The sequence below is a fragment of the Etheostoma cragini genome, chromosome 17, assembly GCF_013103735.1.
Source record: "Etheostoma cragini isolate CJK2018 chromosome 17, CSU_Ecrag_1.0, whole genome shotgun sequence".
Taxonomy (NCBI): domain Eukaryota; kingdom Metazoa; phylum Chordata; class Actinopteri; order Perciformes; family Percidae; genus Etheostoma; species Etheostoma cragini.
In genome coordinates, this window is record NC_048423.1 from 11,129,373 (window position 1) to 11,149,093 (window position 19,721).

The 19,721-nt window shown below is 41.1% G+C and overlaps 2 protein-coding genes across 6 annotated transcripts in view; both read left to right on the forward strand.

Moving 5' to 3' along the window:
* tp53bp2a (tumor protein p53 binding protein, 2a) overlaps nucleotides 1-9,107 on the forward strand; it is a 31,655-nt gene extending 22,548 nt beyond the window's left edge. For all 4 annotated transcript variants that reach the window (XM_034897661.1, XM_034897663.1, XM_034897662.1 and 1 more), the window contains 9 exons: nucleotides 624-740; nucleotides 1,733-1,854; nucleotides 1,980-2,391; nucleotides 3,850-4,703; nucleotides 5,400-5,537; nucleotides 5,796-5,929; nucleotides 6,235-6,401; nucleotides 7,545-7,744; nucleotides 7,852-9,107. In XM_034897661.1, the coding sequence (XP_034753552.1) occupies nucleotides 624-740; nucleotides 1,733-1,854; nucleotides 1,980-2,391; nucleotides 3,850-4,703; nucleotides 5,400-5,537; nucleotides 5,796-5,929; nucleotides 6,235-6,401; nucleotides 7,545-7,744; nucleotides 7,852-7,893 (2,186 nt within the window). In that variant the 3' untranslated portion in view covers nucleotides 7,894-9,107. The remainder of the gene's footprint in view (nucleotides 1-623; nucleotides 741-1,732; nucleotides 1,855-1,979; nucleotides 2,392-3,849; nucleotides 4,704-5,399; nucleotides 5,538-5,795; nucleotides 5,930-6,234; nucleotides 6,402-7,544; nucleotides 7,745-7,851) is intronic.
* A 2,415-nt stretch (nucleotides 9,108-11,522) lies between these two features.
* LOC117960449 (semaphorin-4G-like) overlaps nucleotides 11,523-19,721 on the forward strand; it is a 38,557-nt gene continuing 30,358 nt past the window's right edge. For both annotated transcript variants that reach the window (XM_034898360.1, XM_034898359.1), the window contains exons 1-2: nucleotides 11,523-11,770; nucleotides 16,218-16,534. In XM_034898360.1, coding sequence (XP_034754251.1) covers nucleotides 16,384-16,534 — 151 coding nt within the window. In that variant the 5' untranslated portion in view covers nucleotides 11,523-11,770; nucleotides 16,218-16,383. The remainder of the gene's footprint in view (nucleotides 11,771-16,217; nucleotides 16,535-19,721) is intronic.

Consider the following 19,721-nt stretch of genomic DNA (forward strand, 5'->3'; position numbering starts at 1 on the left):
ATATAAATATAAATTCCACAGCTGGATCTTTGGTCCTGTTTGTTTGTTTTCCTGCTGTTTGTTAAAGCGTGTCTGTTGAGCTTTAAATGGGTCAGTTTGGACGAACACATAACCTTCAGTTGAACTGACATTCTGTGTGGATTCTGACCAACCAAATTAGTTCTTGTTAGCAAAATCTGTGTGTTGAGAGGAGCATCCAACTACAGGCTGCAGGCACTGCCATAGAAATCATTTTTACCATCTTTGAAAAGATGCTAATCTTGCTAGTTGCAAGAGCCCCATGTGTTGTGGCTCATCTAACTGTGGATGGCTGCAGATATGCTTGGCCACCAGCTGGGTCTTGGTCAGTCAACCAAAATACTATAATACAACAAATAATGAGTAAGGGAGGAAAAACTGCTACAGAATCCAAGTTTTTTTTTCAAACCTCTATGACGTGTGACTCAGCATAACACACAGCTATGGTAGCTTTGTGGTTATCTGGATAAATAATGGATGAAGCTCGTTTCCAATGTGTACTTGGCTTTGTTTTAGCTTCTATGTCTATGTAAAATCACATCCTAACATAACTCCGCCTCTCGTTTGTGCCTTCTTCTCTCCCTCCTCTCTTGCTGATCCTCCAGGCCTTCAGCCATCCAAGCTGGCAGACTGGGACTCTTCAGGTCCAGAAACAAACATCAACGGACATGGATCAGCTTCAACACTGCCACGAATGACCTCTCACTCTAACACAGACCAAGGTAATGGACACACACAAACACCACGTGCACTGGCCAAACCAATGAAGCACAAAAGCAACGTATAAACTAGGGTGACCAAATGGCTTCTTTTGCCCAGACATGTCCACTTTTTACGTACCGTCCGGGACATCGGGGGGGGGGGGTCTATAAATTCATGAAAATGTCCGGTTTTCACTGTTTTTCATGGGACCAATATAAGCGTGTACTTAAATTGACTGCTGCTTTGCACACAATATTACGGTACGTTGTTGCGTGACGTAATTCCTGAGAGGCTGCCTTGTAGGCAGCTCTGCGATGCGCACATACAGCGGAGCAGATCAGACGGGGAGCAAATCAGATAGCAGAGCAGATCAGACAGCGGAGCCGCGTTGCACAGAAAATGCGAAGCGTAAGTGCAGCTTCACAGTTGAACTGCAAAAAAAACTTTCCACATACCGTCCCGGTTGGGACAAGTGGGAGGCGGAGTGCACCATGTGCAGAGCTAGCACATATGTTTCAGTGTCTAATAAAGGCGCTGGAGATCTCAAAGCTCACATGGACACTGAAAAACCTTATCTTATTACATTGAAAAGGTTTTAGAGAGATATTTAGTTGAAGCTGTATTTTAAAGTTGACAAAGAATAGGTCATATTTAGAGCATTATTTCATATTTATCTATTTGAAAAGAGCAATTATTTTTTTACAGGTAGTTTCATATTTTATTTTTTTACATAATTTATTTCATACCATCGAGGCATGATAAAGCATGTTCATTAACCTCTGAGAAGCCTGTCTGAATTTGTGTTTCGAGGCCGACTGAGTGTCCTCTTTTTTTGGAAACGAAAATATTGTCACCCTAATATAAACACAAACTGCACTGCAATCCCTTCCTGTAACTCTGAAAACGGTAATGTGGCAGAACAAAAGCTTCCAAAGCGGGTTTTGTTCTGCCTTTCTATAGAGTCACTCACAGACAAAACTGATTACTGCTTTTAAATGTGGTTTGTGTAAAGATGATGCAGAACTGAAGAGGGACAGGAAGGTGCGTCCATTTTCCATGTTCGAGCCAACGGAGGCTCCCACTACCTCTCTCCGCAAAAACCAGAGCAGTGATGACTTGGTCAGGGACGCTCAGGTGAGAGGGAACGGAAACACACTCCTACAACCTCAATGGAAAAATCACTAGTCAGATTTGGTTATCAGCAGGAATACACCTTGGCATCTAATTTGCTATCTCTCTTTCTCCTCTCATCTCTCCAGTCTGCTCCCAAAGCTCCAGTCAAGGTGCCTCCTCCTGTTCCCTCCAAACCAAAAGGCCCTGGTGCCGTGCCCTACGGCAAACCAGGTCTCAACACAGGCACCTTCCCCAAAGCCAAGCCCCACAGCCAGCAGCCCCCGGCTGCCCAGGGCCGCAACCCTCTCCCACCCTCACAAAGCCAGACACTCCCCCTACCCTCTAAGCAGGATACTCCACCTGCAGCCGCGGTACGGCCCTTCACCCCAGAGCTGTCCTCCTCCAAAGATGCCAGCCTGAGTAAGCCCAAGAGTTTAGCGGCCAGCTCCATTTACTCCCTGTACACGCAGCTGCCCAGCTCAACGAAGCTTTTCAACCAGCCGGGGGTGCAGGGCGCTCTCAACAGGTCTCAGACCCGCACCAATGGATTTGTCAGTGGTAAGAATGTCCAGTGGTACAGTTTGGAATTAAGACCATGAACAGTGTTGTTAAGGTGACACATATGAATAGGGTTATTTTTGTTGGAGTTTCTGGATAGTTGCCTCAATAGGAGTAGGTCATGAATGCATTATTTGTCTATAGGCTTTGTCTATACGCTCACTACTTCCGTGATCAGAGGTGGTCCTGTCTTGGAACAAGCTTTGGTTACACAGTGCATTTAGATGAATTACATTTACACTTTAAGTTAAACATACATCCACTGTAACACACAAAATCAAAGAGTATATGAGCACAAGTCAAGCTACAGGTTTTCATATCAGTCAAGTAAACATAAATCTGAAGACTAACGCTAGTACAAAAAAAAGTTATGACTTTCATAACCTCTATGATGTGTGACTCACCTGCTGTTAAGGTCAATCTGCTTCGCTTCTCTTCAGCATCCTCAACAGGAAATATTCACACATCACTGACCAGAGGAGCAGCTAGGGAGGCGAAGCCATCTGTTACATCTTAGCTTTACAAACACAATCACAGGCAATCATACCTGCTGCTTCTAACTGGAATTGTGGAAAGGAAATGGAAAACATTTTTGACTGTTCTGAGGATTTTTATGTAATCCAAGCGAGCTCTGTAAAATGAATACAATACTATTATTAAATAGACATTTAAGGGAAACAGGAAAAAACAGATTAATAAATGAGATACCCCCTTCTGACAGATCGAGGTGGAAAAGAAAAAGTACAGACTCTGAGGGTAATATAGAGTTAAGTAATTGTTATACTGTAATTTAGATTGACCTTGTAATTGATTAATAAAAACAAAAAACATTGTACAGATTTCAGCATGGTCAGTAGTTATGAGATATGAATGCATTTAATGTCTCATAGCTTAAGGTCAAAGATAAATTACCAGAACAGTATTTAAAGTGTATCCATTATTGAAATTCCCATTGTGAACATTTTTTACCAATTTTCCCTTCAAACTGTAATTTATATTTAATACATAAATGTTGTTGAGCCGCAGGTTTAAAAAATTAAAATAAGCGGATATCTTTACAGCCATTAAAACAAACAGAAGCAGTATTTTGGTGGAAAGAATATCTTGTTTTTGTCTGATCTGTTTTAACAGTATTTCTCACTACATCTTTTGCTCAACGGGTTTCTGACCTGACACAATCACAGTCTGGTTGAGTCAGATGGTAGGGTTTGAATACTGTATCTTAATCGGATACTAAACGATTTAATTAGCATGGTGATATTCCTTTTGTTATCATGAGATTAAGGCTGCGGTAATGTGGCTCCATCTCGTAATTATCACACTATGATACTTTGCTGTGGGAAAGAAAGTAGTTCATACTGTGATAGAGAACAAAGGGACAGTCGTTGGGTCAGTGTGGTATTGGCAGGATCTCTGTAGACATGGCAGTCGTAACTTGTTTCCTATCTGTGTTTGTAGTGTACGGTAAACCAGTGATCCCCAGTGGAGGCCCCCTACATCCAGAGAACCCTTACATGGACCGACGCTCCCCTTCCCTAGAATTTGAGGTTGACAACAATGGAGCCAGCAACATGGGTCCCAGCCCAACTGAGGGCCCTCAACCAGAAACCGAGCGAACCCCCCGGCCCCTCAGCCCCACCAAGCTGCTTCCTTTCATTTCCAACCCATACAGGCATCAAAGTGATGGTGACCTAGAAGCCCTAAGAAAGAAACTCTACAATGCCCCAAGGCCCCTAAAGAAACGCAGCTCCATCACTGAACCAGAGGGTCCTGCAGGGCCAAACATTCAGAAACTCCTCTACCAGAAGACCACACTGGCTGCAATGGAGACTGTGACTACACCAACCACTCCCACCTATGCCGATGAAGCAGAGAAGGCGACGGAGGGATCTGTGGGGCCACATGTTCCAAGCCCTTTGAGTGGTGCAGAGAACAACCCATCAGAAACGGGACAGACTCTGGAGGGAGGTCAGCTCTCGTCTCACATTCCAGGTGCTAATGTCCCTGTTCCAGCGCCTGCTGAACAGAACAAACCATCTTCATCCGTCCTACAGAGCGAGGAGATTATTCCACCTCCTCCCCCATCCCACCCAGCTCCCAAGCCAGATGATGCTCTTTTCCCACCACCACCAACTTCTGGCTTCGAGGACTCCATTACCAGCCTGCCCCCTCCACCTCCAGAAGGCTTCCTGGAAGAGTTCCCACCCTACCCACCACCGCCATACCCCAGTGGAGCGGATCAGGACAGCTTAGGAGAAGACACTTTTACCATGAAGGCACCAGAGGTTACTGGCCAAGTCACTCTGCCACCGGTATGAATCACTATGTCAAACTGCTGAATCACTATTGTAGTGTAGCTCTCAGTTGTCTTGTTTGTCACTACAGTCCTACGGTATATATTACCTATGTGTGCTGAATGTGTTTTAAATCCCCTCACACTCATTTGTTTGGTAGTACCACAGGGGCAGGTCATGAGTTACAGTTAGTGCACATTCTACAATTCAATAACCTGCTGTTAAAAGAAGTGACCTGGTCAGATGTTATATAATTTGATAATCAAGTACTGCTATTGTTTCTGGAGAAAATGAGTCTTTATTTAGCTTATACTAAGCGGATGCCCACCGCACCTTTCCTCACATTGTATTGAAAATAAATACCAGTTTACATGCTCTTGTTGTTAAGCTCTTAGTAAATCTCCTTAAGTGGATTTTATGGTGAGGTGGCTGGCCTTTTTAAACCAAAAAGCTTCTCTCCTTTTGTCACCTCTATTTAAGACCTATTTGGTTGCATAATCATAGTTTAAGAGAAAAATACATTTGCTTCTGGATAAACTGGATTAGCAATGCAGTTAGAGCTGGAAAACATTTCCCTACTCTGCTCTCAGTCCAGATTGAATACAACAGAGAGTGGTCGCTGCCATCTCAGCAGGACAGACTTCAGGATGAGACTTCGCAGTCTCAGGTTACATTTGTCTTTTCTGTGTAACACTGTTGCGACTGTGTCTTTAGGGAAAGAGGACCAACTTACGCAAGCTTGGCTCTGTACGCATCGATCACAACATGAGAGTGAAGTTCAACCCGCTGGCTCTGCTGCTGGACTCTTCTCTGGAGGGAGAGTTTGATCTGGTCCAGAGAATCATCTATGAAGTAAGACCTCTCTCCATAAGAAACATTTGCTATTTAACATTGTTATAGTGTTTAAAACCAAACAAATAAGTGAAGTGTTTTATTTGGCGTTGTTTTCTACTGTGTTTGTCACCTACCATTGTATTACAGAAGTTTATATTAGAAATATCAAAAAGTAGTAATATATTATTTTATATACTATGTTTTTAGATTAGTATGTGCTTGTGCTAAAAGGAAATGAAATGTCTCCCTTCACCTTATGTAATTTTTCAATCACAGGTAGAGGATCCCAGTCAGCCCAACGATGAAGGCATCACTGCTCTGCACAATGCCGTCTGTGCCGGACATACAGAGATTGTCAAGTTTCTGGTTCAGTTTGGAGTCAATGTCAATGCTGCTGACAGTGACGGCTGGTAAGTTCAAGTTCACTGGTAACATGGTTGGTCAGCCTCAGACAAGTCCCATCTGTTATTAGTTATATTGTTATTATATGTTTAGTTTTTTCAACTCTGAACATCTTGCAGTATGAGCTGGTCAGCAACATAAACTTGACTGCAGTGTAGTCGCTCCGACTGTAATCACCAAAATCCAAGTCAATAAATGAAGTATTAAGTAGTAGGTTTTACTATTTAGACTTACTCTGTAGTTGTTGGTGTTCCTCATCTTTCTCCCCTCTGTTCTTACCTCCTCTTCCTTCCTCAATCACCCTCTTACACAGGACACCTCTTCACTGTGCTGCATCCTGCAACAATGTGCAAGTGTGCAAGTTCCTGGTGGAGTCTGGTGCGGCGGTGTTTGCTATGACTTACAGCGACATGCAAACAGCAGCTGATAAATGTGAAGAGATGGAGGAGGGCTATACTCAGTGCTCTCAGTTCCTCTATGGTCAGTGAACGCTTTATTATTTTTAGGGTTCAAACTGAAAAGCGGTAGAACCCTTCTATGTTTGTCTGTTTTAGTTTGAAATTATTATTTGTTGTCTGCTGCGCCGGCTCAAATTCCCGCGAGCTAGAATGAGCTAGAAACATGAAACTGTAATTTAAGGCTTCAAAATGCAAACGTTGAAAGGCCACGCCCCCCACATTCTTAGTTAGATTAGATTAGTTAGACTTGAAATTTCTGACAGAGGTGCAGTTTAATGTGCTCTACAAAAAAGCCTCAAGGATTATTAAGGTCCACCTAGAAAACCGTTTGGAGTTTTATGAAAAACACATTTTCGTAGCTCCGATTGCCACCAGATTTTCAGTGAATCATCAGGAGATCAGGCTTATTACAAGTTGAATAAAGCATGTCGATATCTCAATTACTTTTTAAGTTGTGTACCAATGAACTTCAAAATGGGCGTGGCTCTGAACATAAATGAACACAAATCAGTAACCGTATGGCCAAGCATCACAAACCTCACAGGATATGTTCAGATAAGTGCTCCAGATAGTTTTCTATTCATGCGCCACCAGGGGGCGTTATAAGCACAAGCTAGGTGAGTAGCATTACACACATTTTACTATAAATCCCATTTTCATGGTCCTATCAGCAGAATTCTCTCAGGATATGTCCTCATAAGTACCTGAACTACGCCCTGAAAGTTTTATTCAAATTGAACACCACACTATCACACTGAATTGAAAACAAATCAATTGTAGGCATTTTAAACTAAGTGCACTGTTTGATATTTACACTTTTCGTGCAACTGCAACACAGAATTTCCCTTCGGGGATCCATAAAGTATTTCTTATTCAGATTCTGATTGTCCAATCGTTAAAAAGCTTGCCGGATATGTTTTATAATTATTGGACCGCATGTGTAAAATTACTTTGAAGTCTCTATTGAGAAAAAAGGTTTGCGAGTTACCGCCTATATTTGTCTTTGTTTTTTGTTAAATGTTGTGCATGCTTTGTTCCTTTTTTTTACTTTTTTCATTTTAGTGTGTCCTGTGTCCATGTGTACGTCCTAAATTCACTACCCTCAAAATTCTTTTGTGTTTATTATTGTTGTATTATTTTAAATATATTCTTATCTACCCTCAAGGTGTGCAAGAGAAAATGGGCATCATGAACAGGGGGGTGGTCTATGGTCTGTGGGACTACAACGGCGAAAACCCTGATGAACTATTGTTCCGCGAGGGAGACTGCATGTCCATCATCCGCAGAGAAGACGAGGACGAGATTGAATGGTGGTGGGCACGCATGGGCGACAATGAGGGGTACATTCCCCGAAACCTCCTAGGGGTGAGTCACTGAAACTGTAATGATTATAAGAACAATCTTTACGTTTTTATGTAGAAGCATTTTATTTCATGTGCATTGTTGACACGTCCTCTTGTTGTCTCTAACAGCTCTACCCCCGAATAAAGCCAAGACAGAGAACCCTGGCTTAAAACACAAGATCCCAGCCCATTCCAGTCTGCCAGAACTCTCTACGCACGCGCACAAACACACACACACACACACACACACACACGCGCGCACACACACACACACACACACACACGCACACCTACTCATCTATACACAGAATTAAACAGACTGGGGAAGAGAAGGACACTGCTGAAATGAAGAGACATGGACAGACCAAACATATGAAGGATCAATTATAAACTATTTTCTGGCACTTTTTTCTGTATCTACAAAAGAGGGATTCTCCCTCACTTATTTTATCCAGGCCACACTGTGTACTGGGTACTTAAGACACTGTTGGCATTGTTTTCCTTTACCCCATTGTTTTTGTTGTTTTTGTACTTAGTGTCTGAAACTATTTCTAAACTGACAAACTCAAATGTTGGGATGTAAATGGAACAAGCTGTATTTTTATTGCTCCCCATCATTTTTACACTTTTAAATAGTCTTTTAAAATGTGTTTTCTGGGCTACACACTTGGGGCTCAACCTTGGATGAGTTGAACAAGTGGATGATGATGATAATGATGATGATGCATTTGAAATGCTCTGTTACCATGACAATCTTTGGCAGGCTTGTTTTTTCGTCATCTGTGTTGAGTGTCTGTCTTTATAACTGCACTAGAAGAAAAGTTTCAGTTGTGACCACCACTGTAAACAACCAGAAAATGAGATGACAAAAACGGTGATGAAGCTTTTGATTGATCTATTGCTGTTCATTCTGTGGCCTATGATACCCAGAAAGCCATTCTGCTTTCCTGAATTGGCACATGGTTGAGATGCCATAGATACTGTGTATTCATGAGTTTTTGTTATAGTAATAATGAAAAGTTACTTTAGGAATCATATTGTTATGAATATGGACTTTCTCTTAGGAGGCCCTTTGACCAGAAAGACATCATGCAGTATGAATTGAATGACCATTCAGTAATGTAAAAAGGCAAGCAAACAAAGGGTAATAACCAAGCAATGATGCCACTAAATCGCAGTCATAGAAAATTTGTCAAGTCAAATCACATAATTAAAAAGATGAAACTATACAATATCAAGTTTCCAGAACTCAGCTCATCACATATCTCTCTCAATGCAGATGTATTTATTTTTGTTACCTTTTTTCTTTAGCCCTTTTGTCAGAACTATAACCACCAATGTACTCTAGTATTTCAAACATTTACAATAAAATACTTTAAACTAAGTTTACATAGTTTTCTTGTTTGACCACAAATACAGATTTTTCTCCAATTTTATGATCATTGTGATAAAAGTTAATAGAAATGTGGTTCTCCATGCCTATTGTTTTTATACACAATATTTGCTGCCCTCTGCTGGACATAAGGTGACACTTTCAACTCCCAGAGCGTGAGTCCATGTACGAAAAAGAAACAGGCGTAGGAGCAAGTTATAAAATATGTGGATGTTGTTATATAAATAATACAGTACATAAAACTTGATTCAGGCTTTCATAAAAAGAAAACCATCTTTTTGAGTACCAATGTCATGTTCTACACAACAGGAAGCTCAGAGCAGTGTACACAGACTGTAAATGAAGATACAGTCTGTGTACACTGCTCTGAGCTTCCTGTTCAACTAAATTACTACTATCAGATAATGATCAAGTATATTATGGGCAATCCTTGTAAGATGACCATATGTGTTACTTACAGTTTAGTACATTAATTTGTAAAATAAGCTAATTTTCTCTCCCAATCCCTTTACATGAGGATAATAAGCAGAAGAAAGGGATGTGGAAAGCAGACATTCAATAGAGCTTGACAAAGAGGGACAGCACATAGAATTTAAATAATCCATATTTAAGTTACAGCTGAGGCTAAATTACCTTAATGATCCTGTAAATCGATAGGTTTTGCTGTGTTGAATGGATGCACAAAGTTGTATACCAGCTCTCTAATGTGAAGAAATTGAAAAAAGCAACTGACATTAAAGCTTTTTATGAAAACATTTCACTTAAGAGAGAAGACAAATATTATTCAATGACTCTTTATGGAGTCTGAGACTTTTGGTGGGCCAGCATCTGTGGCATTTATCAGTGGTAATGCATCTTGTCTGAATTAATATAGCAAAATAGAAATATAATAATTGTATATAATGTGGTATAGGATCATAAAGCCATACTGTATAAGATATGGTATAAGGTGCAATGTACTAGTAATAATTATGTTTCTCTGTTTTGTGTGAAGACATGTGCAGATCTCTGTAACATAATGGAAGGCAGAGTGAAACAGTTCAATCAAATCTATTTTTATTGTTATAATTAGCAAAAACACCGGGGGAGAAAAACAAGTGTTGAACCTTGTGATGTAACTAATACATCCACAACATACTGCATGTCCTCATATGAACGAACCACTCCACCACCTTTTCAGGTGCCTCTGTTGTCATGGTTACCTTCAACAGGGACGCGCCTTCCTCCATATAGGCTCCAGTGAAGATCCTTTGTCGTGTGCCTTTGTGAGTTTTTATGGAGTTAATTCAGCTAAATGTTTAAGACAAACCCCCATATGCTGCACAAATCCTCTGCTGAATTGCAATAAAGATAAAGATAAAAGGCTAAATTCAACTTCAACACTGCCCACTGAACATGACTAACTACATTTATAATTAATACATCCATTCATAATAGATTAAAAGTTCTGTATAAACTAGAGAAGAAAGTCACATGTGGAATGATACATAGCTGCTCCTTCCTTCCTTCATAATCAGAGCTCTCATTGATCTCTCCAGGACACACACACTTTGTGTTTTTATGAGCTGTGTGGAGACGTGCAATGTGTACTGCACACAGATAAATATCTGATCTATGCAGTTGGCTTATGCAATATAATGACTAAGGTCCCTCCTGTGGGCATGGTATTTCATTGGATATGTGTCTCTGGGGATAGGAACTGAAGAGTAACGGAGCCGGCTTTCCTCATAGGCACCCTTATTGAGGGTTGAGCCTCTGTGTACATAATATCCACACCTACTAGGATAGGAGATCTGACTCTCACCTCATCTAGAGAAGCAAAATATATATTTATCCGAGCAGGGGCAGCCAGGGCTAGAGGACACAGCTACTGTTTTCCATTTCAATTTATAAGGTGATAACATTTGTGTTGGGATCAACCAAGCCCCCACGTGGCCACAAAAACCAACTGTTATTGCAGGTTTAAACTCTTGATGGGATTTCTAAAGCAAGTAGGCTGGTCACTTGATATAAGCTATCTCCCCTTTGTCAGGAGAAATCAAACCAACCTTGGTTTCAGCCGTCAATAAGAGATGCTAGATAAATACAGGGAGTACTGACATAAGAAATTCAAATCCATCATTCCCATCCAAAGTTGTTTATAATGTTAAATTTTGTCGTCACGTCACAACAATTAAATGATATGTGTCTATTTGCCATAATCAGCTCACCTGGTTGTGTGTAATCCCCACAGTGCACGCTAGGTGTCAGTGTGACGCCGCCCTCCAGCGTTTAAATAGACAGGTTGCCTCCTTGCACCTTTTTCACTTTGCCTCATATTCTGTCCTCGAGCTGGTTGGAGCTCGTGACCAATCCTCCAAAAAAAAAAGAAAAGTGGCACAACGAGCCAGGAACCGTTCCATCATCAAATACCACAGACTAACAGTTAAATAAAGGGACTACCAGATTCAGAGGTTGGGGAAGAGAAGGGGGAAAAAAGCGAAGAAGTGAGCGTCGTGGGAGGGCGGGCCACCTGTGACGGCGAATGAGTGGAGAAGAACCTCGAGTCCGTCCCACTGTCTTTCAGTGGGTGTTTGTGAGTGTGTTTCGGCGTTTAAAGTCCACTTGGATTATCTTTATCTCAAGGAAACGTACATATCTTTCTCTTGGATTCAGGTAAGACACCCTGAACATTAACAGTAAACGACCGTTGCTTGGCTAGATTCAACCGCATAAAATAATATACTTAGCTGTGAGTTTATCTTGGTATTTTGTGCTGTAATTGTGGTACAATTTTCTACTATAGCCATACAGTTACTTGTGTGATGTAATTCATTATCGTCGAGGTTTCACTGTCACCGTATTTCTTTATTTTTTCAATATCCTAAAATCTTGCAATGGTAGACAGACTTGTGATATTTGTAAAATACACGTATAGTATGGGGTAATTAAACGTTTCATTGGGGTATTTGCCTGCGAGTTGAGCTAATACAGGCAGGTGATCACCAACTGAGCCCAGAATTGGCATCATTTGTGTGTGTGTGTTTCTGTGTGTTAGTGTGTGTGTGTAAAATCGAATTATTGCTGTATTTAAAACACCCAACTCATCAGGATTTGCATTTGGTGGAGTGACTTTCAATCATAACAGGCATGTGGGCGAACTGGGCAACATGCAAAGCAAAACTGCAGCCTGGGGGGGGGTCATATAGAGAACATGTGGCAACAGCAGCTCTGAGTTATTGGAGTAAATCAGATATCACTCATTGGTGATGTTGAAGGTGCATTAAGAACATGATCTTTTGATGAAGGGAAATCAGCCATCTCCTGTTCAAGCTGATGGTTTTGTAACTGTGATCTAATCAGTAGGTGATAGGCTGCTTCCCTGGCTTTCCCTATCTACCTGCTTAGTCTTTAAAAAATTAAGACTGCTAGTATGGTAAGTGGAAGAAAACACTTTTAAGATTTGTATAGATGTCATAAAACACAAAGCATGTCATTGTTACGTAGTTTCCTTGATGTTCTCTTCCTATTGTTTTTTTATGTGACCCATTCTTCAAAGGATCTAATCATGTCCTTATAATGACTTCACTAATGCTGTTAGTTTTGAGTAACTCAATATTCAGCTGCAGCCACTCATTGGGATTTAGCACTAGAGATGTTTCGATACAGATACCAATATTGGTATCACCTCTGAAACTGCCTAAAATGCTGGTATCCGTATTGGGAAGTACTGAAGTTTATGCACCAATCCAATACCACGAAATAAAGCCCCAAAGAAAAATTAGTATACAGGTGTTAAAACCTCATAAAATATATGACACACTGTTATCGGATCAGTACTCTGTATCAGCCGATACGCAAGTTCAGGTATCAGAGTCAGTATCAGAAAGCAACATTTTTTTATCGGACCACAGTCCAAATGGAGCAAACATGTAGCCCATGATGAAACGTGTTCTCTTTGCTACATCTACATTACAAACATGCTTTATGTTCATGCACAGCACAGAAGTGGTCTGATATATCCCATAAATGGTTCTATTTCTTGCTATTTGTCTAATGTTTTCTGCTTTTCTTCAGCGTAAGTTTAGCATCTTTTATTTCTATCAACATCTATTTGATTTCTGTCTGTACTGGAAGAGGGATTCCTTTCCTCACCGAATCAAGGGTCTAAAAACAGAGGGTGTTAAATGCTGTCAACATTGTGAAGCCCTTTGAGGCAAATTTGGGATTTTAGGTTATATTCTCTAAATAACAGCATGTTATACAAATAACAGCAGGCTTGTAAGCCTTTTGCTATCTGAAATGAGAATGATCATGGTTTTTGAGGATCTAAACTTCTCTCTCTAGACTTTAGACTCTAAACCATTACCACATTTGGACTGCCTTTAACCCAGAGAGTGAACACATTCAAATAAATGACACAAATAAACTGTTAGGTTCAATTATGCATAATTACAAATGATGGTAAAGAACGTTTCAGTAATACACTGACCTCCTCTTCACAGTTTTGTCTTCTTTGTCACGTTGTCAGAATATCGCCATTGTCGGTTTAAAGAGCCCAGTCTTCCATTCACAAAGTGACTGTACAAAGTATAAAGCTACAGTACTGGAAACAAATAGAGTTCAATTCAGTTGGCTTCTCTTTGTCTGTCTGTGAAACAAGAACGTTTTAAAGCAGTTTGTCTCTCAGTTGAAGAACAGCTCAATGGGTTTGACTGTAATCTTTTCTACTATTTGTCACACTAACATGTCGACACACACACGCAAACACACATACATGCACACACACACACAGATCCAACTCAAAAAAAGAGAGTTTTAAGTTCTTTGGGACAATCGTTGTCTGTTGATGGTGCTGTCACCGCAGTGCTCCCATCTCTTCCATTCAGGCAGGTTTATAGAAACGTTATAATTGCCTGATAAAATCCATCTCTGTGAATGAATGTCTTGGGACAAAGAGCTGGCAGCGAGATCAGGAGGAAGACAGATTAGAAAGCTTATGTTGTGAATGGTAGAGTCACTGTGATTTCCTCTGGGTCGACCCTCATTTAATTTTTAACATGTCTCTTTCTACATTTGCTCCAAATTTTGACTGGTCTTCTGTGGCCAATTAACATTTGAAAGTTTTTGCATTTAGGGGGTCGATGGTACTCAGCAAGTCAGGAGAAATGGATTTCTCTGAAAGAAAATCTGGAATGTCACAATTACGGGCTCTTTGCTCTGTGCTGCTGGACTTTCCGACAGCATTTTACCTTCTTTCTCGCTGCTTTCTCTATTTCGTATTTTCTTTCTCTTACGTTACAAACCTGCGAAACGTTTCCACCTGGATAGACTCTTTTCTCTCAGGATTATAAGATCGCATCGGGGCCCTAGGGTAGACCCTGACAGCCCATATAAGTGATTTGGTGTGAATGAATCAGATACGTGACTTATAAGGAGCCCCTGAGTGCACTTCCTCGGCCCCCTTTTAAGGGTCTGGGAGGGCGATTGGCACACCTTTACACCGTTTGACAGGCTTCAGGAGAGGAAGCACATCCTGAAAGAGATCATTACTGTCTCCATTATATATCTGCCATTTTGAGAACAAGATAGAGCTGTAAAAAGTAGTTGATACTAGTGAATAAGTGGTATTTCCCATTTCAGAGACTTGAAAGAGCAGCCTTGTTTTCACTGTGTTTTGAGATTATCCTGAGGTTTAGAGGCATACAGAGTTGTTCTTTTTCTTCCCCCTATATAACAGTTCCAAAGCTTTAAGATTGATTTCCTACCTTCTAGCCGTTGGTTTCATTTCACTCCAGTACAGTAGAAATATCCCTTTGCAAGAGATGTGAAATCCATCATTGTGAGGATGTAGTTGACCTTACTTTATCCCAAACTTCCTTTCTGTCAGAATAACAAATTTGCCATCAGTTATGGTTTTAAAAACACTTTATTGACAGTGTAGACTTGGAGAAAGCTGCTGAGAAGTTACTTTACTAATGCAAGAAACTATCGAATAATTATAACTTTAATCAAATTTTTAGATTTTAGATTATTTTGCAATTAATCAATTACTTGTTTAGTCTATAAAATGTCAAATGTTGTCAGAGCCCAAGGTGACATTTTCAAATTGCTTGTTTGGTTCAATTAACGCCTCCAACCCAAAGGTAAAATCCAGTTATAGACAGAGAAATGTTTGATTAACTTCCTGTCGATCGACTCATTAGTTTCAGCACTAAAAACAATTAACCTTTTCTTCCTTCTCTTGTTGTCTTTGTGGTTTAATTTGAATATAAATAATACTTTAATTATAGCACTTGCAGTCTATGAAAGTCTTACGTTGTGCTAGTGTACTGTACGTAGAACAGTGTGTTGTAAAAAGTTATAAAATCACATTTTATACAGTTGTTGCAGCACGTTCATGAATCTGTGATTTCCCCGTCTTACTGTTAATACCTAGTGTTAAAATAACCGTATCTAGGGTATCACTTGTGTGTATATGTATCCACACCTCCCTGCTCTGCTCTCACCATCTCTTCCTTCACTCCTCCAAAAAGAGGGTGTTTTTCCTGCTACAACATTGGCATTCACAATACACACATCTTGGAGATAATCATATTTCACAATGTGTCCCCTTTTGGATTTGGCTCAGCTACATCTGCAGTTTGAACTTGTTTCACACCATATCGATCTGGATTGCTCCACATTGCTGTTAAATCCTCAAGTGTTTGCTTGTCATATCTGCACGTAGCTCTGTTTGACAGTCACTGTTTGGTTAAAGATATTTGCAGTCATGTGTTTAGACTGGGCAGCTGCTGCTCACACACTGCAAGACTTTGCACCAGGGAGAGCCAGTCCCAGTCTCACACAGTGCCATTTACCTACAAAAGTTTCCAAAATTGTATTTAGCGAATGCACTTTGTGTCTCTTTACATATTTCTGTCGTCATCCTTGTGAAATCCTCCACATAAGCACATTTCATGTTTTTGAACCGTGCTGCTCAAATTCACCAGCTTTCCTTCTTTTTTTTTCTCTCTGAGATTTTGAGGTAAAACCTACACTCACAGTGCCCACATCCACAGCATTTTGTGTAGACATGACTTCTAACAATGTTGGTCTTGTGTTTTTTTTGTTTTTTCTTCAGGTTTCTTCAGTCCTCTCTACAGCACAGTGAAGGAAATTGGCCTGCGTGCTTTCCATTGCGAGTGAGTGTGTGTGTGTGTGTGAGTCGTAGGGTGAATATGTTTGTGTGAGTGCCTTCGCGTGTGCATTCACCCTGGTCGGAGAGTGTGTGTGTGTGTGTGTCTCTCATGAGACGCTCTGCGGAGATGCAGGGAGCGCGATCCTCTGCTGTGCGGCTGCTCCTGCTGCTCAGCTGCTGTGTGTGTGCAACAGACGGCTACCCATTCAGAACACCCCTGGACCTGGATGTGACTCCACGCGTCACCGTGCTGAGCAGTGGTAAGCACAGACACAGGCACACGGGTGGGTGGGGGGGGGGTGTAATTTGCGAGAATACCGGAGATCCTCTCTATTTGGAGATAAAACTCTTTTTATGTTCAGTCTCTTTCTGTAGTATTGCAGGTGCCGCCTTCTTTCTCTTGTTTTCAGTTTTCTTTATTTTCCTACTCTATCCTTACAAATCTCTTTCCTGTTCTCCCTCACTCTCAGATCCTCTCATTCTGATTTGTGTTCACACCAACTTCAGCATACAACAGCTTGCCTACAGTCATTACAATTGTCAATCAAGATTTTTTTTTTTTAAGCCAAAGTGTGATTACCGTATCATTTATTTACCTTGTGAGAGTGATGGCATGTAGTCTGAGGTGTTACAGAAATAGAGACAGATGAGTGAAGTGCGTCCACTTGGATCCCTGCAGAGCATCCAGGGAGACTGACACCACTGTAGGTAGTTCAGAAGCAGCGTAACCATGACAACTGTTGTAGTACAGTGCAAGAAGCCTGTATACAGTAATTTTCTTGTGTGTGTGTGTTTCTCCTTAAATCAGTACTGTTATCTGATCTTGGACTTTATTTGTGGATCCACAGACCTGTTAAAGACATTTTCTCACCTCTCCCCTTCTCTAATCTAAACAGTTACATATACATCACCTACTTACACTCATTATCCATCTCTTTCCTTCTGTTCCTCCTCTTACTATGAACCTCTCTTGGTAGCTTTATCTCAGTTTCAGTAAATCAACTGTTAGTGCTCAAGCCTGACCACAGGTCCTCCTACACAACATTTCTCCTTGTCTGCTGCCCTATCACTCTTTCATCTGCTCCCCCTCCTCTACCATCCATCTCTCTGCCTTTGTACCTAAACTCTTTTTTTCCTCAATGTTTTCTTTATTTTTTCTTTAATTTTTACTTTTCATGGTTGCACTGCCCTCTCTTAATTCCGTCACCTTGCCTTTACCTCTACAGCAGTCTGTTTCTTTTGCTTCACATTTCCTGATGAGAAGATTTTGAAATGCAAACTTACCTGTAATCCATTTAATCTCTGTGTTTCTTAGCAACCTAAAGACAAAACCTCCAAACCTGCACACGGTCAAACACACACACCTGTGTTCTCTCCTCATTGCAAAACACCATAAATAAAGCTGGGAGGATAGTTGGTAATAGTTATTATTGTTATTATTATTTATTTGAGGATCCTGGAGGTTAAATGCTGCCAAAACAGACTTAGGTCGAGAGGTGGGCCGGATGCAGCTCGGGTGCGTCTGACCTGCACATGAACAGAGTCGCAAAGAACCAAGGTGGGACAAATTATGTCGTGGGTTGGAAGTGAGGGGGAAGCCGACAGCAAAGCCTTGCTCTGCATTGATTGTTATGAAACAAAGAGAAATGTTCTCCCCTTGTCCTGAAATGGTCTTAAATCTTCTACACCTGCAATGAATGAAATGCAGAAGAGGAGAATGAAACCACAGTATTTGATCGCCTGTCTCCATTAAATTATCTGAGCGTTTATGGTAATTTATTTGTGCTTTAGAACGCCACGGCTGTGGAACCCCCCCCCCTAAACATAAAAAATAAAGCCTACCATACAAAATAGGTGGTGTGAAGCTCAACTGGAGTACGTGTTAGCTGTTCACTGAATATCATGTGTAACGCCCCCCCCCCCCCCCCCCCCCCCCCCCCCCCCCCCCCCCCCCGGCAATTTCTAGCATGTGAGGTCATTGAAATGCATTGCTCACAGGTTGCGACCCAGGTCGTATGTGTTGTCATGACCAGGGATTTACTGGTTTGGTTTGAATTGACAAAAGAAGGGTTGAACACTAGTCAGATAACCTGCTCTGACCCGGTTCATTGGTTTGAAAGAGGTAGGAGCCATAAACAGGCTTGATAATTCGGTCGTGTGTGTGTGTGTTAACACTGTGTACTGTGCTGATCAGCTGAGGTCCCTCCAAGTGTTTGCTCAGTAAATAATATCATCTGGGCTTCTTGCTCTGCCTCTCTTGATCTTTTTCTCTCCCTAATAGCTTGAATCAAATGTGCCTATTCTCGCACAATCTTGTAAGCCGAGGCTAAAATGTGCTGCCAATAATAATAGTTACTAAATCTTTTTTTGCTGTCTCACACTTTCAGTGAGGTTCTTTCAGTTACCTGGGTCCAGCTGTCATGCATTATGTGTCCTATTGCTCAGGTCACTCTGAGGAAACATAGGCGTTGCCTCTGCTGTAAAGCATTGTCTTTGCTCACGTTGAAGCACTCGTATCACGTAGGAAAAGCTATTGTTGTGAAAATTCCTTACAGGTAATACTCTTCTTCCTCCTGCTGTGAGAATGAGTGAGGTAAAGTTGACACCGGATCACCCAGGAGCAGTCTAGGATGGGAAATGACTGCTGCCGCTGAAGTGAGCAGAGTGGATTGTGTTTTGCAGCAGCTGATTGGAATCTTAATGACAGCTTACTTGATAACCATGCAGTCTTCGGTGTAGTGGCTGAGGATGAAGGAAGTCTGCCACTTTGGCCGATTTGAGCTACTGTATCAATAGGCAGGAAAAGTAGATTGCTTTCAAGTTTCTATGGCTCTTAATTGCTGTCAACACTCCACCCCAGCTGATGCTATAACCTGCTCAGCATTAGTCACGTCAGATATTTTAATTAGACAATTATTTACAAATTTGTTGTAAACACTGTTTGTGTGTGTGTGTGTGTGTGTGTGTGTGTGTGTGTGTGTGTGTGTGTGTGTGTGTGCGCGCATGTTTACCCCAAGCTAAGAGAAGTCCGGCTAGATCATATGTTTAGGCCTTACATGACTCTCTGGCATTTTGTGACTGCAGTGAGTGACTTCATGACCTGTCGTGTAAGTGCGTGTGTGTGTGCTGTACAGCATGTCTCTTTGCTCAGTGTTTGTATGAGTGAACGTCATTTGTATCTTGTCCTGTCAAAACAGATGCATCACAATATAGCCTGGAAAACTAGACGGGGGACACGCAAACAAAGCAATACAACCTTGACAACAGAAACCCCCATTAAGCAGAAGTGGATCTCTGAAATCTGATGTTGTGTTGGGCCTCTTTTCATAATCCTCTTCTTCCTCAGGAGAGCTGTGTAGGATAGGCATAATCCCTAGGCTTTTATTATCCAATGTGGGATTGTAATTTAATTTCTGGTCAGGGCTATATATAGCTATATATACTGTG